This window comes from Mesoplodon densirostris, chromosome 10, assembly GCF_025265405.1.
Source record: "Mesoplodon densirostris isolate mMesDen1 chromosome 10, mMesDen1 primary haplotype, whole genome shotgun sequence".
Lineage (NCBI taxonomy): Eukaryota > Metazoa > Chordata > Mammalia > Artiodactyla > Ziphiidae > Mesoplodon > Mesoplodon densirostris.
Window position 1 is genome coordinate 5,793,319 of NC_082670.1, and position 27,918 is coordinate 5,821,236.

A 27,918-nucleotide genomic window follows, 5' to 3' on the forward strand; every position below is an offset into this window, starting at 1 on the left:
TATCTGTCCATCCCTCCATTCATCCCCCTATTTCACAATATACACCCCCCTCCTCCCTCCAACCAGGTACTGCGCCAGGTGCCGAGCTCTTCTGTAGAGCCCAGCGTCACCCCAACACAGGCAGACCTGGCCCAAGTCCAGGTTCTGGTCCCTTCCCAGTGATTCAGAGACAGTAGGTAGAGCCGTAGAGGGGGCCCCACGGCACCTCCATCCCTGCATGGTAAGTGGAGCTGACTCCACAGGGCTGCCTGGGCCATTTCCCACCCACTTCCTGTGTCCTCTGGGGTTCCTTAGGGCACTGGCTGAGTTTTTGAAAGGAGGTCTGGGCTAGAGGTAGGATGGGAAAGACAGTGCATTAAAAAAACCAAGCGCAGTGCGGGAGAGAGAGTGCAGACTGCGTCGGCCTTACCTGGGACGGACAGGAGGGCTGAGAAGGGAGGCCTGGGGAGAAGCCCAGCAGCTAGCAGAGTTCCAGGGCAGATTAGCCACAGCCGGAAGCCAACAAGGGTGCCAGATAGTTTCATTATGGAGTGGTTAGTTATCACATTAGCTGCTAATTTTGTCTGTCAGCTCAGGAAGCGTGCTCCTTCCACCAGCACGGCTACAGCCGCTGGATTCAGCACTCTCCAGCAGGTCCTCTTCCAGCATCACGATGCTCCCTTCTCTGTTTGATTTGTTTTTAAAAATTAAATCTGAGTCTGGAGGCTTCCTTCTCCCAGACCATCGTGGATGTCCTGGACCTGTGGATGTCCTGGACCTGTGCTATGGTCTGCAGCGTGCCGCTGCCCGCCTCTGAGAATGGTGAGGCTCCAGTTAACCGTAAACCCAGGATCAATCCCATTAGCCCCAGGGGCCACTCAGCGTGTCTGAAATCTGCCTCAGGGGAACGCAGGATGATTTTTTTTAAAAAGAATTTTAAAATCCTCAAGAGGCTGGCTACTTGGAGGCCTGACTTTTTAACATATATTTCCACCCTACCGATGAATCTCTTTTTAAAAAAAAACACACAAAAAAACTTTTTAATATATATTATCACTAACCTAATAATTTAACAAAAATACCCGAAAGACCGAGTTTGGGCCCAGCTGTGAGGCATCCCTCATTTTTATACGAGAGCTCTTTGTTGTTACTACTTTTGGTTTTGGTTTTTCTGCCTGGTGGTTCTTGGCCAGCTCCTTTCTGACTGTCGTAGAGTGGGGCTGAGAAGGCCTGACACCCTCCTCCCCGCAGACACACACGTTGCCTCGGGGAGGAGTGGAAGTGGATGATGACTGGGCGAAGGTGCAGGGGTTTTTGTGTTTTGTTTTTTAAATTGTCTCTGGGTTAATCACCTTTCTTAGAATTCATATCTGTGATTTTTTAAAATTTGAGAGTGAAAAAATGTGTAGCATACCTATTTCTCAGACCCAAGGCCCCAGACTGGGAGCAGGTGTATAGTGCTTAAAATGAGGCTTGTTAGTCTCCGAATAGGGAAGGGAACCCACTGTAGGAGCCGCGTACTAGACCCCATCACGCGTTCACTCCACCCCGTCTGGTGCCATTTGTTTTTATGGTCTTCAGGGTGACTTTTATTTTCGTCATCTCTCATGAGCCAACCACAAGGGTGTTTCCTTTCTGTGCCTTGGGGTTAATCCTTTCTGGGTCAGACTTACACAGCCTAGCGGTTTAGGGCACGGGCTGTGGAGCAGCAGCTGGCCTGAGTTTTAATCCTGGCTCTGCTGCCAGGATTAAATAGTTCTTTGATTTGGGGGCAGGTTACTTGCCTCTCTGTACCCGTTTCCTCATCCCGAAAATGGGATCCATAATAGTGGCTGTTTCTCACGGTTGTGTGAAAAAACACTATTCTGTATGTGCAGAGTTTAGCACATAGTAAGTGTTCAATAATCGGTATTATTTCAGGGAACAGAAATGCATTCAAATGAGTACACATAAAAAGAGGTCTATTGAAAGATGCCCAAGGGTCCAGCCCTCCCTCCTGTCACCTCCCAGCGACTGCACCCTGCCTCACTCTTTTTTATTATTTATAAGCAGTGGTAAGCAGGTGCTCGCAGCGAATAAAAGGATCCCGTTGATGTCCGATGGGCACACTGGTGGGTACTGGGGCCTTCCACCCTCGGGAGGGTGGGTTTTTGATGTGAGAACTCCGTTCCCTCTTGTGTGTCTTGGTGGACTCAAGACCAGGTAGAAACTAGTGACTGGAGCCTGGGTCAGAATTGAGGAGAAATACATCCCTTTTCTAGCTCAGCTGTGGCCTGATGCTTAATTTTTCGCCATCGCTGATGATTAACTAAATGGTGTCTAACAAGAACACTAGTATTCATTGAGCACTTAGCCTGTACGGGGCACTGTTCTGGTGTCTTCTGTGTGCTGATTGATTTAATCCTTATCACCGTGTGATGCAATAGATGCTATTATTTTCCCCATTTTACAGATGAGGAAACTGAGGGCAGACGGGACGGCCACTCTCCCAAGCTCATACCCAGCCAGGCTCCAGGGCCTATGCTCTCAGCTGCTCTGTTGCTACAGCTCGTCAGACACAGATGTTTATAACACAGATGAGAGGCATTAGTTCACTGTGAGCTGAGATGGATTCTCCCTTTTATTCTCTTTTCAGGAAACAAAAGAGGAGAAGTCTTCCTATAACTGTCCCCTGTGTGAGAAGATTTGCACTACACAGCACCAGTTAACTATGCACATTCGCCAGGTTTGCTGCTGCTTTTGTATTTTCTTTGTTAAGAGAGGGGATGGGATTTTATCTTAACGGATGAATTGTGGCTGTTTAATTTAGATTTAGTATTCTTAATTTTGAGGGGCAGTTATGAAATAATTTTTGTGTGTCCGTGTTATTGTGACAGAGTCCCAGGTCAATACAGAATATCTTTTTGGAATTTAGCAAACATCTAATTAACTAACCACATACAACAGAAGACTTTTCATCATCTGTGACTTGTCATTGTGAACCAAATCTCCTCACAGTGCAGTGAGATTATAGATGTAGACCCTAATTCTATATATTGCTATAAACTTAACATCGTGTAGCAGGGAATTTCCTTGATTTGGGATCTCTTTTGGCTTTTCTTCTTGACAGTAAGATTTATCCTTCTCCCTTGCCTGCTGTGGCTGGTTCCTGACAAGTATTGAATCTAGAACAGTGAAGGGCTGACAATATTCAAATCATAACATGGTACTGCATAGTAGCATCATTTAGTAACTTGGGTTTGATAGGACACAATATTTATTTGCCTATGGTCTCAATAGATTTTGATGTTCGGGACGATATTTTAAATGAAAAAGAAAAAAAATTGCTGAGAAGTGTTAGTTTTTTAAAAATAAAGCTCTGAATGTGCATTTCATAGTCACCTTGTTTTGACCCGTCTTCCTAAGTGACCACTGCGATCATTGCTTTCTGCAGCACAACACAGACACTGGAGGGGCCGACCATTCATGCAGCATTTGTGGGAAGTCGCTGAGCTCAGCCAGCTCCCTGGACCGCCACATGCTGGTGCACTCTGGGGAGAGGCCTTACAAGTGCGCTGTGTGTGGCCAGTCTTTTACCACCAACGGGAACATGCACAGGTGAGTGAGGGCAGCCTCTGCCTGCTGGCTAGAGCCTGGAGGTTGACAGAAAGCAAAGTGGCCTTCCATCCATCTTACCTAAAGGCACAAAGAGTTCTGTTCACTGTATGGAAAAGCCAGAGGTGGTTTTGTTTGCCTGCCGTGTACAGTCTCCAGTGTGTCTGAGGTGTCTGCTCAAGGAAACAGAAGTACCTGGGCTAGGTCCTTGGCCGATGGGGGAATCTTCAGGGTGACCCTTTGCCAATTGGAGTTTCTTTGCTTAGGTGCCAGAGGTGGGCAGCTTATCAGACACAGAGGAACCCTAGAGGATTAGCAGAGTAACCTTTGCCTTTTTAAAACTATTTGCATATGCCTACCAGATACCCTGCAGGGCGAAAAATTTCTGGAGCAGTTGAATAAATAGTTAAGTGGGCTGGTCCTAGAGCTTCAGGATAAGATAGGATAAAATGAGAAAGAAAATCTGATAAATGTCAGGAATCTACTTCCTGAGGGAGAAAGATGCTCCCTCAGAAGTGGGAGGGAGCTCAGTTGTGGGTATATTAAAATGTGGGAGGAACCAATGGAAAATGCACTTTACAGAAGGATTACTTAATTTTAAGGGTTAGAACAGACTTTTTTTAATGCTTTCTTTTTTTACACACACATTTAGGAACGTTGGAAATCCAGGAAAACGTTTTAAAGGGACTCAGAATTTCACTTCCCCAAAAAATCAGGCTGTTGTTATTTTTCCATATTCCCTTTTAAGCGTTATGTTGATTTCTTTTAAAGAGTTGACTAACATTGTTTTTTACATATTTATTCAAAAGAAGACTTTATATAGTTGTGAAATTGATATTTTATCATATATAAATACTCAAACGAGATGGTCCAGTTTATTCCAACTGAAATCATTTTATGATCCACTGATGGTGTACTTGGGACATGCTGGTATAGTGGTACATTTCTGGATTTTTGGAATTAGGCTCCTGATTTCAAATCTCAGCTCTGCTACTTGTAAATTTTCCATCCTTGAGCAAGTTGCATAACCTTGGTACCTCACTTTCCTTCTCTTTAAAATGAGATTTTCTTTTTTTTTTTTGGCGGTACGCGGGCCTCTCACTGTTGTGGCCTCTCCCGTTGTGGAACACAGGCTCCAGACGCGCAGGCTCAGCGGCCATGGCTCACGGGCCCAGCCGCTCCGTGGCATGTGGGATCTTCCCGGACCGGGGCACGAACCCGCGTCCCCAGCATCAGCAGGCGGACTCTCAACCACTGCGCCACCAGGGAAGCCCAAAATGAGATTTTTAATGAGGATTTGGAGATAATGAGTTTAGCCCATGGCAGGCACTCAACCAGTGCTATTTATTATTTTTATTTGCATTTCTGAGTAATGCTGCAATAATTTGAATCCTATGGATTTCTCAGTCGGAACTCCTAGAAGTAGGGTAGAGTATGACATTATGAAAGGTATCACTATTTTAAAGAATTTTGATGAAGTGTTTTTTTTTTTCCATGTAAGTTCCAATCCCCTTTGCCCCTCATCTCCTCCTAGGAGTGTTTTTGGGTACAAAGGAGGAAGTGAACACTGTCATCGTTTTTTAACATATTTTACATTTTAGCTTTTTACTTTTTTACCTCCACATCAGCCTGTTAGTATCATTTTGCCTTCTGTTTGCCATTCGTTTTGTTTTGCCTTCTCCTTTTATCCCACCTGCAAAAAAAAAAAAAAAAAAAAGTCCTCTGTCGCTTGTGTATTTGACCCCTCAAAATCCGGTCCTACAGGTATAGCCTGTTCCCTTCTGGGGGGTTTCCCCGCTTTCTCCTACCCAATTGTAGATCATTTTCATTACCCCAAAAAGAAACCCCATACCCATTATCAGTCACTCCTCATTACTACCCACCCTCCAGGCCTAGGAGAACACTCATCTACTTATCCTCTGTTGATTCACCTGTTCTGGACTTTTCATATAGCATGCGGTCTTTTGTGACCAGCTTCTTTCACTTAGCATTAATGTTTTCAAGGTTCATCTATGTTGTAGCATCTATCAGTATTTTATTATTTTTTATTGTCATATAACAGTCCATTGTATGGACATACCACATTTTATTCATCTCTTCATCAATTGGTAGACATTTGAGTCGTTTTCACTTTTTGGCTATTCTGTATAATGCTGTTGTGAACATTGTTGTACAAGTTTTGTGTGGACATGTGTTTCCACTTCTCTTGGGTAGATACTTAGGAGGGGAATTGCTGAGTCGTGTAGTAACTCCATGTTTTAACATTTTGAGGAACAGCAAAGCTGTTTTCCAGAGCAGCTCCATCATTTTACCCTCCCACCAGCAGTGTGTGACGGTTGCAGCTTTACACATCCTTGCCAACACTTGTCTTTTTCATCACAGCCACCCTAGTAGGTGTGAAGTGAAATCCCCATGCGTTCATAATTTTAGTTTTCACATTTAAGTCTACAATTCCTTTTAAGTTGATATTTGTGTATAGTATAAGGAAGGAATCCAAGTTCAGTCTTTTGAACTATTTAAAAACTTTTCTTTCCTCATTGAATTATCTTACCAGCTTTATCAAATTTCAGTTAACCATAAATGTAAGGATTTATTTCTGTACTCTCAATTCTGTTCCATTGATAGGTATGTCTATCCTGAGGCCTAACACTGTATTGATTACTGTAGCTTTTGGTAAGTTTTGAAATTGGGAGGTGTGACTCTTCAAACTTAGATCTTTTCCTAGATTGTTTTGACTATTCTGGGTTGCTTGCATTTCTGTGTGAATTTTAGTGTCAGCTTATCAATTCTGCAGAAAAAAGCAGCTGGGAAGATTATAGGGATTGCAAAATGTGTAGGTCAGTTTGGGGGCATCGCCATCTAACAATATTAAATCTTTGAGCATGGGATATTGTCCATTTATTTAAGTCTTAATAGACTTCTTTCCCCTATGTTTTATCATTTTTAAGAGTGCAAGTTTTATATTTATTTATAAATAAATATATTTATATTTATTTTAAATTTTTTTCAAAGTGTTTTATTCTTTTTAGTGGTATTGTAAATGGAATTGTTTTCTAATTTTGTTTTTTGACTGTCAGTTGCTAATGTATAAAAATAACAATTCAAATTTTATATTGGTTTTGTTTCCTGCAACCCTTCTGATCTTGTTTATTCATTCTAATAGTTATTTGGTGGATTCCTTAGGATTTTCTATATCTAAGATCATGTCATCTGCAAGTAGAGAGAGTTTTCCTTTTTCCTTTGAAAGCTTTTATTTATTTTTCTTGCCTGCTAGCCCGGGCTAGACCCTCCAGTGTGATGTTCCATAGAAGTGAAAAGAATGGACATCCTTGTCTTATTTCTGATCTTATGGAGGAAAGATTCAGTCTTTTCCCATTAAATATGCTATTAGTTGTAGGTTTTTCATAAATGCCCTTTATCAGTTTGAAGAACTTCCTTTCTGTTCCTAGTTTGTTTGCTTGGTGTTTTTATCATGAAAAGGTGTTAGATTTTGTCAAAGGCTTCTTCTACATCTATCAAGATGGTCAAGTTGTTTTTGTCTTTTATTCTGTTTTGGATGTTAAATTAACCTTATTCCTGAGATAAATCCCACTTGGGCACAGTGTATAGTCATTTTGTCATATGTTGATAGATTGGGTTTGCTAGTGTTTTGTTAAAGATTTTTGCCTCTATTTATAGGCAAAGAAATATTGGTCTGTAGTTTTCTTGTGATGTCCTTTGCTGGTTTTTATATCAGGGTAATATTAGCCTCAGAGAGTGAATTTGGAAATAGTCTCTCCTCCTCTGTTTTTTGGAAGAGTTTGTGAAGAGTTGGTATTAATTCTTTTTAATTAAATATGTGGTAGAGGGCTTCCCTGGTGGTGCAGTGGTTGGGGGTCCGCCTGCCGATGCAGGGGACGCGGGTTCCTGCCCTGGTCCGGGAGGATCCCACGTGCCGCGGAGTGGCTGGGTCCATGAGCCATGGCCTGCGCGTCTGGAGCCTGTGCTCCGCAGCGGAAGAGGCCACAGCAGTGAGAGGCCTGTGTACCACAAAATAAATAAATAAATAAATAAATTAGAAAAAATAAGATATATGTGTGGTAGAATTCATCCGTGAAGCCATCTGGGCTTTTCTTTCTGAGAAGTTTTTAAATTACTAATTCAGTCTCTTTACTTGTGATAGGTCTGTTCACATTTTCTGTTTCTTCTTGAGTCAGTTTCAGTAGTTAATGTCTTTTCTAGAAATTTAGCCATTTTGTCTAAGTTATCTAATTGGTTGCCATACAGTTGTTCATAGTGTCCCCTTACAATCCTCTTTATTCTGTAAGGTCAATAGTAATATCTCCTTTCATTCCTGATTTTAATAATTTGAGCCTTCTCAATTTTTTTCCTTAGTCAATCCAGCTGAACATTTGATGATTTTATTGGTCTTTTCAAAGAACTTTTGATTTTGTTGATTTTTCCTCCGTTGCTTTTCTGTTCTCTACTTCATTAATTTTCCACTCTAAACATGATTTTTTTCCTCCTGCTTGCTTTAGGTTTTAGCTTGCTCTTCTCTTTCTGGTGTTTTAAGGTAGAAGATTAGACTATTTATTCGAGAACTTTTTTTCGTAGAGGCACTTACAGCTATCAATGTCCCTTTAAGCATTGCTTTCATCACATCCCATAAATATTTGTACGTTGTGTCTTCTTTTTCATTCATCTCAAAGTATTTTCTAATTTCCCTGTGATCTCTTCTTTGGTTATTTAGGAGTATGTTCAATTTCCACATATTTACAGCTTCTCAAATTTATTTCTATTATTAATGTCTAATTTCATTCCATTGTAGTTGAGAACATACTTTCTGTGATTTCAATTTTTTTTTAATTTATTGAGGCTGATTTTATGGCCTAGCATATGGTCTGTCCTGGAGAACATCCCACGTCTGTTTGAGAAGAGCATGTATTCTGCTGTTGTTGGGTGGAGTGTTTTCTCGATGTACTGTCAGTTCCAGCTGGTTTATACACTGTTTAAGTCTTCTGTTTCCTCATTGATTTTCATTTATCTTTATGTGCTCTACATGTAAGGTTTGTACAGTTATCATCCCATTTTGCAGATAAGGAAACTTGCTTAAGATCAAAGTCAGTGCCGAGGTTTGAACATAGGCTGTCAGGCTTAGAGGCCATGAGGAATAATTGATACAGCTTTCGTGTCACTTTGCGTATTAGAAAAAAAGCACTCTTTCAAGCTCTACCCCCTTTAGGAATAATTTCATGTTGTTGTAGAGTATTATTTTCAATGTCAAACTATTTGAGCCATCCTACTAGCATAGTACACTCTATTTCATGAGCATGGAATCGCTTTTTATTGATTTTTTTAACAGTGTGTTGTTTGTGAATTATATTGAATTTTTTATAGCCCAACCCTTGATATTACCCTAAGATGCATTTCTCATTTATACACAATGCATATTGGAGTTGTTTGTAAATTACTGTTTATAAGTATTTTTTTAAAGCAGGCCTTAGGGATGTTTGTGCTAATTTTGGATTTTGTGCTGATTTTATTGTGAGTCATCTTGATTTGGAGGAGAGGACTAATTGTTGGGGGCTGAGTTCTAGTCCTAATTCTGCAGAACGTTTCAGAAATCTCTCGATTTTTCTATACTTTACCAAAATGGCATGGTAAAACCTCACTTAGAACTTGTATTCAAATGCGGTGTTTGTGAAAGCATTGTGAAGGCTTACCATGTACTAGAGAAATGTCCTGGGTGAGGGGTGTTCCTGAGTTTGTATTTTCAGAGCTGAAGGCACCCTTGTGATGATCTTTGAGAGGTACGCACTCCTAGCTGTGTGACCCTAGCAGGTTAATTAACCTCTCTGTGTCTTGGTTACTTCATCTGTAGAAGGCAGGGATATCTGTACCAATGGGAGCATTGTGGGGATTCATGAATTAACACATGCAAAGCACTTAGGATAATGTTAGTTAATCACTACTTATAAATAAATTTAAATAAGTGGTCACTAGTGTTGTGATGGTGGTGGTGCCACTGAAGGGAGGTATGGCGATTGACTATGCATATGATGCCAGAACATAAATGAAAGGTTGTCTTTTCTTTCGCCTTTTGCTATACTAACCCTGTAATTTAAATACCACAAAATTTATTTAGAACATTTGAGTTTATCACACTGCGTTTATTTTTGTCTTCCCCGTAGACAATTGCAAACAATGGGTTAAAAGAACATTTGGTGTTCGGTAATCAGTCATAGGCATTACCACCTTCACTTGTTGGTGAATCTACTTTTGAAAACAAAAATTATAAAAATGTGAAAACACTGACAAAAATGTGCCAGAAAGAGTAGAGTTAGATTTATTTGTCCTGGTGGATCTGTTCCAGAATCTGATAGTCGAACGGTGAGCTGTGATCTCTCCTGAGCACATACTTGTGTTACATTAATCAGGGGCTGGAGCTGCCCTGGGATGTGTGTGCAGGGATTAAAAGAGAAGAGTGAAAACCCAAGTTGTGATTAGCTGCATCCTTGCTTGACTTCCAACGCCTGGAAGGAAGTCAGTGGACTGTGTGTGTGGTGCTCAAGACCAAAGTTCTGTTTCTCATTTTTCTTCGGCGGCTGCTGCTTCTCAAGGTCTGCAGAGTAGAGCCAGGAGCTCACAGGTCGGGGCTCTGGTGCCCCTGCTAAGTCCGGGCCGGTGCACCCACCCCCGAGTGCCTGTTCTGCCTTGTTTCTAACCTGCCCTGGGCCTCCTTTCCTGTGTCAGTTTCGTGTGACATGGCTCTGGGCTCTGGTTTTCAGTACACCCCCTTCGGGGGTGCAGATTCAGTAAGACCCCTGCCGTGACATGAGTCCCTGTGATGCAGATTTCTAGATCCGATTCTCCAAGGCCAGATTCCACAAGGCTGGTCTGAGGACCCCTAATGCCCCTTCCCTTGGCCTCCTGCTCACCCTGTTCCGAAGGTCATCTGCACATGCATGCATGCTGCACACCTCCGTGTGCACATTCCCTTGGATAAGCCTCACCTTGCCCAGGTTTATCTCTGAGCACCGCATGTAGGAGGCAGATGCTGGTTCCACCCCATATTTTTGTTGCTTCAGCACCCAGAGGGCCTCATTATACGTTTCACAACATGGCCCCCCAGGACTATGTCCTTTTCAGTTTCAGGTTATTCCTAGCTGATAATGAGGTACTCTTTGCAGTCACCCACTTTGTAAAGCAACTCACTGTATCTCCCTTGGCCACTAGTCATTTTATAAGTGTGTTTGTTATCTTTGTTTATTAGGCTAATTGGCCTTTTTATAGAGTTTCCTTTACCTTAGTTTCATGAGAGGACCATCAACACATAACCCAGTAGAATGATCGTATTAGTAAAAGAAAAATAAACTTCACAGAATCAGAGGGCAGATTAAATTGTTATGTGCTGTCATGTTGATAGTTGCACCGTAGCTCTGATGCAGCCCATAACTTATTATAATTTAATTCCAGTAAATACATTTAAATGATATTTAAGACTGATTGTATATTTGGTAACTAGGGACACTAGAGTGATGCAAATTCCAGCTCATTTTGAAGAAGGTTGGGGGAGAGACCATCCCAATTTATTACCGTATCTGGTACAGTTTTTCAAGTTAACACTTCCCTGACTGTGGACTCTCATGTCTTTGAGGTTTGAAAATCCTTTATCCCAAACCTTTCTAACCACAGCTTAGTTCCTGCGCAGAATAACAGGCTGCCATCACAGTGCAAAACATGTATCACGGAAACATCACTGTGGCTCCAGCTTTTAACTTCCCAGAACTCTTTATCAGTTGCTCCCATGTTGAAAATTTGGATTGAGAGGTGCTTGTCTTCCAAAACAAACTTGGGAAACTGAGCCAGAGCACGCCCTCTGGGAGAGCTCAGTGTAGGAAAAAGGGCACTGAGCTTTGCAATATGCAAAACTTTCCAAAAAGTGCTGGACGGCAGAGCTATGAAGAAGTGATGATCCTTGAGAGGGTTGCAATGGATCTTATTTGGAGAGAATCAGACCTCTGAAATGGGTATTTTTCTTTTGCCTTGGAAAATAGGAAATTAATTTCCACTTTGCCTTGGAAAATAAGAAATTAATTTCCACTTTGCTCCTCATCTTACAAACTCTAGACTTTTAATCTGTAAAGAGAGTCATGGAATCATGTTGAGGACACACAGGAGAGAGACCCTGACCAAAGCAAGCTTTCCTAACTTCTCCATTCTTTGGAAAGATATATCCTTTGGAGGATAACACATCCTCCGGAGAGCAGGGATGTATTATCATTTCAGCTGTGTGTTTAGAAGGTGAGGCGGGGACATCCCTGGAGTGTCATCTGCTTGTTTGGCTTTCCTCCTGCAATGGGCCTTTGTCCATTGCTAAGTCCAGGAGACACAGGCCCTGAGGATGCCGCTGGATAATGGACAGTCTTCAGGAGCAGAGGCTTATGTGTTCCTATTATGCTGGAAAAAAACATTCGCTGCACAGAAATGTGACCTATTCCGTGACGACTGAGACCGCGGAGGCTCTGAATTTAGCACACTACTCTCAGATGCTTAGGCACAGCCAGCCCTTGGCATGTACAGCTGAACTTGGGTATCGGAACAGGTGGCCGGCATTGAAGGACAGAAGGAGCAGACGTAGGACAGTGTTTCGGGAGGGTCACTTCTTTACCCTCCAAGCCCAGCAGGAGGAAGGGCCTTGTGAAAATCAGTCGTGGTAATAATCGAGTTTCTGAGGGCACCCTGTCACTAGTTTTGTACCTGCTACTTCTCAAGAGTGGAGGTGCGCACACAGAGGCTCAGCTAGTCCCAACTTGAAATGAGTCTTCATCACAGTTGCCTGCTTCCTGACATGTTCCCTGGAGGGAAGGAAGGGATTGGGTCAGCTCACATGCGAAGAAATTATTTTAGGATAAAAATCTGTGGGTCACCCTACCCAGGACTGAAAATTTTGTTTCCTTGGAAATATTTCTATAAAAAAGAAGGGGAAAATGATCATGTAATAACACTTTCCTTATCTATAACTAAGTATCTGTTCCTTAGGGAGGAAGACAAATCAGAAGAGAAAACCTTTCTGGGACGCTCAGAGGTCTTTACACATTCAGGTCCACTTAGAAGATGATAAACATTGCAGCCCTCTAAAGATTGTTGAGGGGTTTGTGTGAATGAGATTTTAATGTCGTGTACACGGTCAGCACAACAGTATGAACTGTGCTGGGCATGTGACCCTCACGTCTGGTGGGTGTTCGGTGACTGTGTGGTAGTTTCACGATAGCAGTTGGGTATCAAGGCATTTTCGGTATATTTAGTACTCTGTACTGCAATAGTCGGACATACTTCGGGTACAGTTTAGAAAGCCTTTTCTATTACAAGGGATGAAACGTTTTTCTTTTTAACCAGAAAAAAGAAAGTCGTTAAAGGATAATACCCCATTCCCTGATCATTCCGCATAATATGCTTTTCACTCTCTCGAGAGTCTACGTTATTAAAAGGCTGAGAATTTTCCCCTCGAGAGTAAACATTTGTAAATCTATTTATCACAGCAAAATGTCTAAGTTACCGCTTTCCCCCAGTAGCATTATTAATTTTTCACCAAAGGAGTTTATTTGTTTGACTGTATTTAAACATTTTTAGCCTTTCTTCACATCTCATTGGCTGGAATTGAAATTTGTATGCATTTATTTTAACTTAATAGTTGTTTAAATAAAGGCGTACTCTCTGTGGGTCCTCTGAGAGCTCTTCCTTCCTCTCTGGCTGTGGCTGATAAAGGATGCTCCACGGAATGGGGAAGAGGGCCTCCGTTTCTTCATCGGTAATGGGGGTGACGTTTAGCTCACAGAAGTTGTTGTTAGGAGGATTAAATGCTATATGATATACACCCAAGCCTCTGGCTTACATAAGATATTTGACAAATTGTAGTTCCCTTCCTTTCTTTTCTCCCTGAGGAAAGTTTAACCCACTGTGCCGGTAAGCCCGACTATTTACAAAACCAAGAAAACAGGCTCTGTGCCCTTCGACCATGAGGATTTCAGGCTGCGTCCTAAGTTCGTGACGGTGTGAGAGCGGGGTTTTGTGTGCCATACAGCTTTTCTGAATTGTGCACAGCCTCATTATTATTTGAACACTTCTGGTTTTTTTTGGATTGCTTGTTCTGTTGTGTTTTTACATTTTTTGTGTGGATTTGCACTGACACTATTAGATGAGAGTCTGTGGTCCTTTTCAGAATTCTTACTTTACATTTTAGAAACCTGCACGTAGTAGAAAGCTACCACTCTGAGAAAAAGAACAGGTCAGAGTGATTTGTCACAGAATTTTATTCTTCACATGAGATACAAAGTGTAAGAAAATAGCAAAGCTGGAAGTTGACCCATTTCCGTTGACACTCTCTTGTGCAGCCTGCTTTGTGTTTGCTAGCCTGACATCCTCCAAAATATTTTTCCTTCTACTTTGTGTTTTCTCTATTCTAATACCCCTTTAACCCCTTCAGCAGAGCTTTTTTTTTTTTTTTAATTATTTATTTTTTGGCTGCGTTGGGTCTTTGTTGCTGCTTGCAGGCTTTCTCTAGTTGCGGCGAGCAGGGACTACTCTTTGTTGCGGTGCTCGGGCTTCTCATTGCGGTGGCTTCTCTTGTTGCGGAGCATGGGCTCTAGGCATGCGGGCTTCAGTAGTTGTGGCTCGCAGGCTCTAGAGTGCAGGCTCAGTAGTTGTGGCTCATGGGCTTAGTTGCTCCACAGCATGTGGGATCTTCCCGGACCAGGGCTCGAACCCGTGTCGCCTGCATTGGCAGACAGATTCTTAACCACTGTGCCACCAGGGACACCCCAGCACAGCTTATTTTATTTTATCTTTTTTGAAAGGCTAATTGAAAAATGTCCTTAAAAAAAAAAAACGAAAAAGAAAAATGTCCTTGTGCTGTGTCTCACTTTTGATTCTGCATTTTCCTCTGAAGGACCAGTTCAAGTTCACTTATGCTGGAGAGAGTTTATTCATAGGACCGTCGGAGTGCAGGGAGGTGGTAAACACCAGCCAAGCGTTTTTCCTTGTATCACTGTTCCGCACACATACGATCTGCTTCCTAATTAAATTGTTTCTTACCATTTGGCCACCTGGATGCTGAGGTTTACAACTTAGCTTTTCTTCTGTTTTGGCAGAGGTGGTGTTTGTCTATTAGTTTGTTTTTGGAGATTAAGCAAACGCAAAAGAAATGTTGGGTGCACGTGATTTGGTATTTTTGACCTATCTTGTCAAACTATTTCGAAAGCTCAGTTGCACCAGGTAAAACTGGTAAATGGCATCAAAATCTGGAGCATCCTTGCTTGCCCACACTTGAGCAGCCTGGCAGTTGTGCACGCTGGAAATCAGGTCATGGGAGGCATGGTGTGTGTTTGCTGGGGTGGGATGCAGCCCGGGGAGCTTCCCTCTGCCCTCTTCATCTCTGCACACGCCCCTCGTCTGATGGCCCGAGAACTTTGAGCAGATCATGAGTGTGGGTCCCATTTAGTTTTATAATGTGAAAGTAGCAAGGTGAGGAGGAACGCGGGAGAGGGCGAGTCTGACTGCCAGGTTAGATCACAAACTTAAACCTGCAGGGTGCTGGCTGCAGGCCACGCAGCACGTCCTGCTTTTTATACCTTGCATTTTTCCGCCTTTGTTTAAATATTCAACCTGTCCAACCTGTTTGGGCTGAACAAGCTGGTGCTAGCAAACATCGAAACTGTCAACGTTTTTCTGATTTGTTAAGGAAGGTGGTTAGCAGCAAATTCTGCACCCCGCACCCCCCCCCAAAAAAAAAGGTGAACAAGTAGCACAAAAACCTTAGCACGTGTATTTACCGCACTGGATACCCACTCTCTCTCTTGGGGCATGTGTGTGTGCTGGTGGCCTTTCTTCTCTGCTTCCTTCAGGGCTCTGGGTTGATGGAAAGCTTGTTGGCCTTCAGTGGGGAGAGAGTTTGTGTTTCCTTAAACCGGAGATGCGGTTGCATAATGGGTTCACTGGGATGCCGCGACTGTACTCCAGTCTCACTCTCTGAGCTTATATAACACAGCGCCCTCGGGAGGCTGTGCCGGTTTTGCAGGTGAGAAGACTGAGGTCTGCAATGGCACAGAGTTTAGCCAAGGTCCAAGCACATCTTGGACCCTCCTTCCTGGGCTCCTTCCCCCACAGCCCATCATGTGGTCCTGTGTGTCACCCCGGCCAGCCTTTATCCCACTTAGATAGCGGGGACTGCAGTCACAGACAGGGGCCCTGTGATCTAGTTCGTTTCGCAGGTGAAGTTTGTCTTTGGAGCCCTGTTCATTTTCTCTCTGTCTCTGCTGGCCCCTGAGGTGTAGAGGATGGTGTCCCCGCAGTGGTGGTGACCTCCTGCACCCACGCCCACACCTGCCTTCTCCCTGTGGTGCCTGGCAAGCCGTCTCAAACGGCCCGGCGCAGGCACTGCTTGTTCCTCTTTTGGAAAAGGCTGGGGGGCAGCAAACGGTGCCGTGGCGCCCCCTTATTACCAGGGAGTCCTCTCTTCCTCCTTGCCCAGAAAGGATGTGAATAACTGGGCTCTGCGGAAAGCTCTGGTGCCTTGCGCATTTCCATTCTACCGTGAAGCGTTGATCTGGGAATTGGCTTGACTGGCTTTGTAGCTGTTTGCCACCAAAGGGCCTTCTTGTGGGGGGGCAGTAGCAGGTGCCCCCCTCAGAGATGATGGCTCCCAGCGGAGGGCCTCCATCACCCAAGACCATAGATACGAGTCCCTCTTGGGACAGGGCCAGCTCTGAGTGTGGGGCAGCCCCCGGGCTGTATGGGAAGGTTGAAGAAATGGAGGCGTCTAGCCCAGGGAAGGGAAGAGTCCGCACAACATGACGGCTGCCCGGAAATACCTAGGGGCTGTCAAGGGGGAAAGCGGTCATTCTCGTTCTCTGGATTAACACAGGATGGGCCCAGCAGCTCGTTCAACTCTATGTGAATGAGAGATCTCTGTGCATAAGGGTGCAGTCAGCTCATCCAGCCTCTGGGGTCTTTGGTTTGTTTGTTTGTTTTCAGAATCTTTAATTTTACATGGAAATAGGTACTCAGTGTCTTTGTGGGTATTATAAGCGAAGCAGCCAAATAATGCATGGAGAGTGTTATAACAAATGAAAGATTATTTTAGGAAAACAAGGGCAGACAAAGGGGGGAAAGTACAAGAGGGTTCAGGGTATTCGGATTCAAAGGCATGGCTGTTAGGAACAAGGTCTAGAATAAAATTTTTTTACAAGTTGATACTTATTGACGTGGGCCGACTGCCAAGCTCCCTGCACTGGATTTGAACGTCAGGAGAGGAGGCCGGGGCTTGAGAGTGAGCAGCACGGGCCCTCTGTTGTCTAAGTAGACAGTCGATAACAAGAGAGCGTGTCCCTCGATTCTGTTCTGAAGTCAGTGGCTCCCAGTGTCAACATGAAAGTAGGGCAGGAACGCAGCAGCCAAAGGTGGCCTTACTGCTGCCTGAAGGACGGCCGGGAGAGCGAGGACGGGAGGGGAAATGTTCTTCAGGCGTCGTGACCCCAGCCCTGTCCGTCAGTGAGGAAGCGTTTGCACCAAGGTCTCCCACGAGACTAAGATGGAGAAGGAACCCAGAGACAGGGGAGCGGAAATCAGGTCCAGCCAGAGCTGGAGCCCTGAGTCGGGCTGGAGAGCCTCTCTGGGCTGGGGAGCTCTGGAGGGGGAGAGTGCAGAGGCATTTATTTGTTAATGAGGAACGCGGACCTGAACCCCGATACATCCTGCCTCGCGTGAAGATTCCCTAACTTCTCCCACAGTTTCAAACCATCCTCGCACTGGCAGCAGCAGCGCAAGGCTGCAGCCAGCACGAGGAGAGAGATTGTCTGCTTTGGGATGCGCCTCCCTAGAGTCAGGGAAAGAGGAGCTGTGGAGACAGGCCGACGTGCCATGCTGCGCCCCTGAGTGGAGGCAGGGGCAGGAGGAGGGAACCTCCTGTGTGGCAGCCTCCACCAGCCACGTGGCAGAGGCCTGGGGCGGGCTGCAGCCTCCAGGCATTTTGTCCGGGGCAGCCGAGGCCTGGGGGTGGGCTGCAGCCTCCAGGCATTTTGTCCGGGGCAGCCACCAGGAGCTCCTGGCAGAGGGTTCCCGCAGGCGGCCTGCGGACAGTGGGGGATGCCTCCCTGAGGTCTGCGCCTCTCTCAGGCCTGACTTCTGGATGTTCCCGAGGGTGCTGTCCCTTCAGTCTGCAAGGCTGCTTACACCACCATCAAACCTTCCTCCACACCCTGGCACAGCCAGCGTGACCTGCCTTCTGGATAAGCATGACTGAACCTGAGCAGCACCCGAATCATCAGAAGGTGCCTTTGGGCTCACAGGTGGAGCCACCACACGGGGAAGAGCTCCCCCGCCGGCCCCTTGTCCACCTCTGTCTTCACTCCCCAGCCCGTCGTCTGCCAGCACAGGGCGTGATTGACTTACAGGCATCACTCTCGGCTCCGCACCCTGAAACGCCTCCCCTAAGCATCTGTTAGGGAAACGCACACAAATCTCTCTGGAGACTTACTTTGCTTTGGCCCAAAGAGTAGGTTGTAGAGGTCCGATGCCTCTTAATCTCGTTTATTCCCTCTTTGGTTATCACAAGGCTTTGTTGTAAAAGCAAAGCTAGCAAGGGGTATGGACAGGGAGGTGTCTATAATCAGAGGCTGTAAAAACCTGTGCGAACCTGTTGACTTCAGTCCGGCGGGGCCCTGAGCCATGCTGGGTGCTGGTTTTGTGTACGGTTTGTGTCCTGTTTACTGAGAGTGACCTTCGTTATGATGCCATTCACTCAGAGGATGCAGCCCCTAGATCAGTAAAACCTATGTGGAAATTCAAGCTGAGAAGTGAGCAGACACTAGAAGGGTCTAGATGTTGCCGGAACTTTGACCTTCACTCATAAATTAGACACGGGAAAGCTTGAAGAAGGTTTGAGACCTGCCATGGGGACACCTTCTACTAGGTGGTCCTTTAAACTTGTTGAAAGTTTTTCAAGGGGTTTTACCCCCAAGATAAGAAGGTTAAATTTCCCCGTTTTTGTTACGTATTTATTATACCTGGTAAACTGCAGAGTGAACCTGGGAGAGGTTTAATGCTTATCTCCAAGAAATGTCAACATCGTAGTCCGATAGCTAACTGACCTGTGAACAGTGCGAACGGTTGAAGAATGTAACTGGGATCCAGTGGTCGTCGCGCTTGAGCAGGCATGGGTATCAGTGGAGTGAAACCCAGGGTACCGAGCCCTGGCCCAGAGTCTCTGAGTCTGCAGGTCTTCAGCCAGGCCTGAATTTACGTCTGTAACAAGCTCCTGGGTAAACACCAGTGCTTCTGGTTGGAGGACCACAGTTTGCAAACCACTGCTCTGTAAGACTGGCAGTATTCTCCCCATTTTATAGGTGCGGAATCCTAAGTAACTAGTGGGGTCTCCGTGGTTACTAGATGTTATTAGGTTATTAGGTGGCACCGTCTAAAACGCCTCGATGCTCTGAGACCACCCCAAGGCTTCACTGCCGTCACATGGCCTCTCCACCTACTACACCATCTTCCCACCTGAAGTTGCTTTTTCACCTACTAAATTCCTGCTTCGTTCTCAGAGCGAGCCAGTGCTTGAATGGTTAAGGGTTTACCTCCATTTCCAAATCACACCTAAGAAAGGTCAGTAGAAAATTCTTGTATTTGGAACTGGAAGTGAGGAAGTTGGGGGAGGAGGGAGGGATGTGCTTTAGGCATTGGTCTGTCTGCTCTGAGTTACTAGACTGGCATTCAGCTCTTGCACAGGTGTAGTTGTTTTAGCTGTGATATATTCAGTATTCTTACAGACATCTCACCCTAGCTAAAATGGGTCTTTTCACATTTTAGAAGTGAAATAATAACATTTACAGGAGAGAAACTTTGAGCTGAAAATATACATCCACCCCAGAATTTAAAGTGGACTCCTAAAAAGTACTTAGATTTAGATTTTTTTCCCCTTGTTTTAAAAACATCTGCAGTATTTGTCATTATTCATTACTGGAAGGGTCCCCCCACCTCCCAGGAGGGGGCCGGGGGTGCAGTGTTAGGAACGGGAGAAAATTTCCCTTGACTCCTGAAAGAGTTCTGATAAAATGCCTTCCTTAGACCGCAATGTGGCAGGATTTCTGCAGTCGATGTGGCATGCCTCCAAAGGAGATTTCTAGGATTATGTGCAGAAAACAGATGTTTACTTTGATTTTACATCAACTTCTCTCTACTGTGGATGTAGGTGTAGTTTTGAACGCATAAATACAGATGAATTCCAATAAGAGAAAAAAAGTGTTGATCTTTGGGGTGTTCCTCATCGAGGTCCCTTCACTGTGACACTGTTTTCTGTATCATCTCGTATCAAGTTTATGCACATTAAATCCTAGTAAGGCGAGTGAGAAGTTATCTTGGAACCTGAAGACATATGTGGTAGTGATGCTGCAGGTGTAACAGGTTTTCTGCATACACTTCCTCCATCCATTGAGCAGTTATTGATTCATTCGCCTACTCATCCATCCAGCCATTCCCTCCCTCCACCCATCCATTCAGCAGTTATTGATTCATTCGCCTACTCATCCATCCAGCCATTCCCTCCCTCCATCCATCCATTCAGCAGTTATTGATTCATTCGCCTACTCATCCATCCAGCCATTTGACCGATATTTATTAACCACTCACTGTGCACCACCAGGGGCAAGTGCACAGAACAGGAGAGACAAGATTATAATGAAACTTCTTTTCAGTCTGAGCCGAGGAGACAGTCACACGAGTAAATACCCGGTACTTCCAGTTACTGGTATGTGCTGTGAAGAAAGTAAAACTGGGTCGAAGGCTGGAGAGCATCTATGTTGAGTGGGCTGGGGCACTTTCTGTGACGGCAGGCACCAGCCCTGGAAGGCTGGGGGCGGAGCAGCCTGGGTAGAGGGCGCGCAGCAAGTGCACCAGCCCTAGGGTCCGACTGGTTGGATGCCTTTGAGGGTCCCGGAGGGAGCACTACGTCTGAAAGCACCTTGGATCGGGGTAGGGTGCCAAGAAAGGAGGCCCAAGAAGTAGGCAGATCTCAGCGGGGACCATCAGAGGCATTTACATGGAGGAGTGTCTGATTTGATCCGTGTTTCAGAAGTTCACTCTGGCTGCTTTGTAGAGAATGACCAACAGGAGGGCAAGGGAAAGCAGGGTGGCCAGTGTGAAATGTTACGACCAGCCAGTCCAGAATCCTGTGGTGGTGGTTTTTGCGGCATATCCATCTGTGGGTATAATGGTACATCAACCCCTGTGCATAAATCTTCGCACTTTTGTCCATTTATTAGTTTTCGAGACAAATTTCTAGAAGTGGAATCACTGGAATAAAGGGCATGTGTATTTAAAATTCAGATCCCTGTCACTCAGCCACTTTGCAGAAAGGTTGTTACCAGTGTTCAGTGCCATCCACAGTGCTGAGAGCCAGCTTTCTGTGCCACAGCAATGCGGCATATTTCTCATCCTTGCCCACCTGGAAAGTGAAGAGCTGTTCACTGTTTAGGCGCAGGATAGAGGACGCAGGGCTTGACAGCAGTTTGAATAAAGGAATCACGGGGGTCTGAGCATGAGCTGAGGGTGTAACGTTGCTGTTAAAACACACAAGGTGGGGGACTTGCCTGGGGTCCAGTGGTTAAGACTCTGAGCTTCCACTGCAGGGGGTTCAATCCCTGGTCAGGGAACTGAGATCCCGCATGCTGTGCAGTGTGGCCAAAGAGTAAAACCAAACCAAACCAAACCCGCACACCTGGGAACCCCAGCTCCGTTTACACAACCTCAGGACGTGGTCGTCCCAGCCCTGTGTGTGCCCTGCACTCAGACCACATCCAAATTGGTGTTCACTTCTGATCCAACATTTCATGAAGGATATTCGCAAACTGGAGAGTATTCCAGGATGAGTAGCGACCAGCAGACTGGAGCGTAGAGCTGGAGGGCGCTGGCTGAAGGAGCCCGAGTTGTTCAGTTTTGGGAAGAGAAACTTCGGAGAGACGCAGACCTCACCTTGAACTATCTGAAGGGCTGCCCTGCAGAAGAAAAGGTGGACTGACTCTCTGTCGCCCCTGAGGACAGACAGACGTTTAAAGGAAGGATGGAAGTTTTGACTCGACATGGGGAGGATGGTTTTAACAGCTGGCCTTGTTGAAAATGGAGATGCCCTTGTTGCTGGAAGCATTCAATCCGAACTGAGTGACGTTGTCTCCAGTGCACGCTGCTGAGGGACATTCTGTGCTGCGTGGGTGGTGGGATAGCATCTCACCTCCCTTCCAGTCCTGAGGCTCTTTGTAATTTGTTGAATCTCAGGGTACATGGAAATTAGGTGAAATAGCCCTTGAAATAAAACCTGAAAGAAAAACAGACCCAGGTCTTCTAAAGAGAAATTGGATTGTCTCCTCCCTGCCCACCCTCTTCTCTGTTTTTGGCCACACTCTGCAGGGAAGAGGCCATTAGTGGCTCATCATAGTGACTTGCCCCACTTCCTGTGAGCATCGGGGAGGAAACCGACACTTCTGTGGCTGCTCCTGCTATTGGAGGGAAGACGAGAAGGGGTCAGGGTAGGGAGTGTCTTTAACTGCAGATCACATCCAAATTCAGAAATGCCCGGAGATCCCAGCGCCTGGCAGCTCAATTATTGACCGAATCAAGTTCTTAAACGAGCCTCCAGAAGTTGGCCATCCCATAGGTGGAAGGACAGACTGGGAACCCCCCGTGTCTTTGCCAAAAAGCACGATTTAACCCTAGAATGGAGCATTGCTTGAGCTTTGAACTGAGGCTCCAGCTGGGCTCAGTGGGGGAGCCGGAGTGGCTGGTATGTTCAGAAGCCTCATGCTTGCCACCAAGCCCCAGAGACGGCCTTGACCTGGTCTCGTCCCCCTGCTGTTAGCAGTGACACGAGACTGGAGGTGGGAGCGTCCAGGCCTGACCTGTGGGCCCTTCATTCTCCTGTTGAACATAGATTAGAGTTTGGTACCAACTGCAAGACTGTGGGCCACAGTCACTCAGAGGAGAAATGTCCAGGGTTCAGGGAATAGCCTTGAGTGTCCAGCCTGTGATCCGTGATCTAGAACAGAGATGCAAAGGCTCGGCCTTTAAAGGCAATTTGGGGGAACAGCACAGACCTTGGAGTTGGCACACCTGGGTCCATCCTAGCTGTCAGGCCCTGGCATGTCAGCCTCTCCACACCTCAACGGCCTCATCTGCAAAATGGACATCATAATGTGGGTGAAGTTCCCAGCAGATCCTCACTGAGTGCTTGCTCCAGTCTCCCCTCTTCCTCTGCTCTGTGAAAACAGCTTCTGTCATAAATCCCAGGAGCTAGATCATAAAGCATCAATCTTGTGGCTGTTAGTGTCATATTGATAGGAAAGATGTACTGATAGCTTGAAATGAGCTAGTGAACTGCTTACAGTTGTCAGTCTCTGATTTCCAGTATCCTCATGGGTTAACATAGCCTCATGTTTATCTGCACAAGTAGCCTATTGGCTGTAGAAAAGGATATTCGGGTTTTTTTTTAACATCTTTATTGGAGCATAATTGCTTTACAATGGTGTGTTAGTTTCTGCTTCATAGTAAAGTGTATCAGTTATACATATACATATGTTCCCATATCTCTTCCCTCTTGCATCTCCCTCCCTCCCACCCTCCCTAGCCCACCCCTCTAGGTGGTCACAAACCACCGAGCTGATCTCCCTGGGCTATGCGGCTGCTTCCCACTAGCTATCTGTTTTACGTTTGGTGGTGTATATATGTCCATGCCACTCTCTCACTTTGTCACAGCTTACCCTTCCCCCTCCCCATATCCTCAAGTCCATGCTCTAGTAGGTCTGTGTCTTTATTCCCGTCTTACCCCTAGGTACTTCATGACCTTTTTTTTTCTTTTTTTCTTAGATTCCATATATATGTGTTACCATATTTGTTTTTCTCTTTCTGACTTACTTCACTCTGCATGACAGACTCTAGGTCCATCCACCTCACTACAAATAACTCAATTTCGTTTCTTTTTATGGCTGAGTAATATCCCATTGTATATATGTGCCACATCTTCTTTATCCATTCATCTGTTGATGGACACTTAGGTTGCTTCCATGTCCTGGCTATCGTAAATAGAGCTGCAATGAACATTTTCGTACATGACTCTTTTTGAATTATGGTTTTCTCTGGGTATATGCCCAGTAGTGGGATTGCTGGGTCATATGGTAGTTCTATTTGTAGTTTTGTTTTTTTTTTTTGCAGTACGCGGGCCTCTTACTGTTGTGACCTCTCTCGTTGCGGAGCACAGGCTCCGGACGGGCAGGCTCAGCAGCCATGGCTCACGGGCCCAGCCGCTCCGCGGCACGTGGGATCCTCCCGGACCGGGACACGAACCCGTGTCCCCTGCATCGGCAGGCGGACTCTCAACCACTGCGCCAACAGGGAAGCCCTATTTGTAGTTTTTTAAGGAACCGCCATACTGTTCTCCATAGTGGCTGTATCAATTCACATTCCCACCAACAGTGCAAGAGTGTTCCCTTTTCTCCACACCCTCTGCAGCATTTATTGTTTCTAGTTTTTTTGATGATGGCCATTATGACCGGTGTGAGATGATATCTCATTGTAGTTTTGATTTGCATTTCTCTAATGATTAATGATGTTGAGCATTCTTTCATGTGTTTGTTGGCAATCTGTATATCACCTTTGGAGAAATGTCTGTTTAGGTCTTCTTCCCATTTTTGCTGTGGGTTGTTTGTTTTTTTGTTATTGAGCTGCATGAGCTTCTTGTAAATTTTGGAGATTAATCCTTTGTCAGTTGCTTCACTTGCAAATATTTTCTCCCATTCTGAGGTTTGTCTTTTGTTCTTGTTTATGGTTTCCTTTGCTGTGCAAAAGCTTTGAAGTTTCATTAGGTCCCATTTGTTAATTTTTGTTTTTATTTCCATTTCTCTAGGAGGTGGGTCAAAAAGGATCTTGCTGTGATTTATGTCATAGAGTGTTCTGCCTATGTTTTCCTCTAAGAGTTTGATACTGTCTGGCCTTACATTTAGGTCTTTAATCCATTTTGAGTTTATTTTTGTGTATGGTGTTAGGGAGTGTTCTAATTTCATACTTTTACATGTAGCTGTCCAGTTTTCCCAGCACCACTTATTGAAGAGGCTGTCCTTTCTCCACTGTACATTCCTGCCTCCTTTATCAAAGATAAGGTGACCATATGTGCGTGGGTTTATCTCTGGGCTTTCTATCCTGTTCCATTGATCTATATTTCTGTTTTTGTGCCAGTACCATACTGTCTTGATTACTGTAGCTTTGTAGTATAGTCTGAAGTCAGGAAGCCCGATTCCTCCAGCTCCACTTTTCATTCTCAAGATTGCTTTGGCTATTCGGGGTCTTTTGTGTTTCCATACAAATTGTGAAATTTTTTGTTCTAGTTCTGTGAAAAATGCCAGTGGTAGTTTGATAGGGATTGAATCTGTAGATTGCTTTGGGTAGTAGAGTCATTTTCACAATGTTGATTCTTCCAATCCAAGAACATGGTATATCTCTCCATCTATTTGTATCATCTTTAATTTCTTTCATTAGTGTCCTATAATTTTCTGCATACAGGTCTTTTGTCTCCTTAGGTAGGTTTATTCCTAGATATTTTATTCTTTTTGTTGCAGTGGTAAATGGGAGTGTTTTCTTAATTTCACTTTCAGATTTTTCATCCTTAGTGTATAGGAATGCCAGAGATTTCTGTGCATTAATTTTGTATCCTGCTACTTTACCAAATTCATTGATTAGCTCTAGTAGTTTTCTGGTAGCATCTTTAGGATTCTCTATGTATAGCATCATGTCATCTGCAAACAGTGACAGCTTTACTTCTTCTTTTCCAATTTGGATTCCTTTTATTTCCTTTTCTTCACTGATTGCTGTGGCTAAAACTTCCAAAGCTATGTTGAATAAGAGTGGTGAGAGTGGGCAACCTTGTCTTGTTCCTGATCTTAGTGGAAATGGTTTCACTTTTTCACCATTGAAGACGGTGTTGGCTGTGGGTTTGTCATATATGGCCTTTATTATGTTAAGGAAATTTCCCTCTATGCCTACTTTCTGCAGGGTTTTTATCATAAATGGGTGTTGAATTTTGTCAAAAGCTTCCTCTGCATCTATTGAGATGATCATATGGTTTTTCTCCTTCAATTCGTCAATATGGTGTATCACGTTGATTGATTCACGTATATTGAAGAATCCTTGCATTCCTGGAATAAACCCCACTTGATCATGGTGTATGATCCTTTTAATGTGCTGTTGGATTCTGTTTGCTAGTATTTTGTTGAGCATTTTTGCATCTATGTTCATCAGTGATATTGGCCTGTAGTTTTCTTTCTTTGTGACATCTTTGTCTGGTTTTGGTATCAGGGTGATGGTGGCTTCGTAGAATGAGTTTGGGAGTGTTCCTTCCTCTGCTATATTTTGGAAGAGTTTGATAAGGATAGGTGTTAGCTCTTCTCTAAATGTTTGATAGAATTCGCCTGTGAAGCCATGTGGTCCTGGGCTTTTGTTTGTTGGAAGATTTTTAATCACAGTTTCAATTTCAGGGCTTGTGATTGTGTGTTCATATTTTCTATTTCTTCCTGGTTCAGTCTCGGCAGGTTGTGCATTTCTAAGAATTTGTCCATTTTTTCCAGGTTGTCCATTTTATTGGCATAGAGTTGCTTGTAGTAATCTCTCATGATCGTTTGTATTTCTGCAGTGTCGGTTGTTATTTCTCCTTTTTCATTTCTAATTCTATTGATTTGAGTCTTCTCCTTTTTTTTCTTGATGAGTCTGGCTAATGGTTTATCAATTTTGTTTATCTTCTCAAAGAACCAGCTTTTAGTTTTATTGATCTTTGCTATTATTTCCTTCATTTCTTTTTCATTTATTTCTGATCTGATCTTTATGATTTCTTTCCTTCTGCTAACTTTGGGGTTTTTTTGTTCTTCTTTCTCTGATTGCTTAAGGTGCAAGGTTAGGTTGTTTATTTGAGATGTTTCCTGTTTCTTAAGGTAGGATTGTATTGCTATAATCTTCCCTCTTAGAACTGCTTTTGCTGCATCCCATAGGCTTTGGGTCGTCGTGTCCCCATTGTCATTTGTTTCTAGGTATTTTTTGATTTCCTCTTTGATTTCTTCAGTGATCACTTCGTTATTAAGTAGTGTATTGTGTAGCCTCCATGTGTTTGTATTTTTTACAGATCTTTTCCTGTAATTGATATCTAGTCTCATAGCGTTGTGGTCGGAAAAGATACTTGATACGGTTTCAATTTTCTTAAATTTACCAAGGCTTGATTTGTGACCCAGGATATGATCTATCCTGGAGAATGTTCCATGAGCACTTGAGAAAAATGTGTATTCTGTTGTTTTTGGATGGAATGTCCTATAAATATCAAGTCCATCTTGTTTAATGTATCATTTAAAGCTTATGTTTCCTTATTTATTTTCATTTTGGATGATCTGTCCATTGGTGAAAGTGGGGTGTTAAAGTCCCCTGCTATGATTGTGTTACTGTCAATTTCCCCTTTTATGGCTGTTAGTTTTTGCCTTATGTACTGAGGTGCTCCTATGTTGGGTGCATAAATATTTACAATTGTTATATCTTCTTCTTGGATCGATCCCTTGATCATTATGTAGTGCCCTTCTTTGTCTCTTGTAATAGTCTTTATTTTAAAGTCTATTTTGTCTGATATGAGAATTGCTACTCCAGCTTTCTTTTGATTTCCATTTGCATGGAATATCTTTTTCCATCCCCTCACTTTCAGTCAGTATGTGTCCCTAGGTCTGAAGTGGGTCTCTTGTAGACAGCATATATATGGGTCTTGTTTTTCTATCCATTCAGCCAGTCTGTGTCTTTTGGTGGGAGCATTTAACCCATTTACATTTAAGGTAATTATCTATATGTATGTTCCTATTCCCATTTTCTTAATTGTTTTGGGTTTGTTATTGTAGGTCTTTTCCTTCTCTTGTGTTTCTTGCCTAGAGAAGTTCCTTTAGCATTTATTGTAAAGGTGGTTTGGTAGTGCTGAACTCTCTCAGCTTTTGCTTGTCTGGAAAGGTTTTAATTTCTCCATCAAATCTCAATGAGATCCTTGCTGGGTAGAGTAATCTTGGTTGTAGGTTTTTCACCTTCATCACTTTAAATATGTCCTGCCAGTCCCTTCTGGCTTGCAGAGTTTCTGCTGAAAGATCAGCTGTTAACCTTATGGGGATTCCCTTGTGTGTTATTTGTTGTTTTTCCCTTGCTGCTTTTAATATGTTTTCTTTGTATTTAATTTTTGATAGTTTGATTAATATGTGTCTTGGCATGTTTCTCCTTGGATTTATCCTGTATGGGACTCTCTGTGCTTCCTGGGCTTGA

The 27,918-nt window shown here is 44.1% G+C and overlaps 1 protein-coding gene across 2 annotated transcripts in view; it reads left to right on the forward strand.

Moving 5' to 3' along the window:
• RREB1 (ras responsive element binding protein 1) overlaps positions 1 to 27,918 on the forward strand; it is a 137,172-nt gene that overhangs the window by 71,279 nt on the left and 37,975 nt on the right. For both annotated transcript variants that reach the window (XM_060109289.1, XM_060109291.1), the window contains exons 5-6: positions 2,615 to 2,704; positions 3,413 to 3,576. In XM_060109289.1, coding sequence (XP_059965272.1) covers positions 2,615 to 2,704; positions 3,413 to 3,576 — 254 coding nt within the window. The remainder of the gene's footprint in view (positions 1 to 2,614; positions 2,705 to 3,412; positions 3,577 to 27,918) is intronic.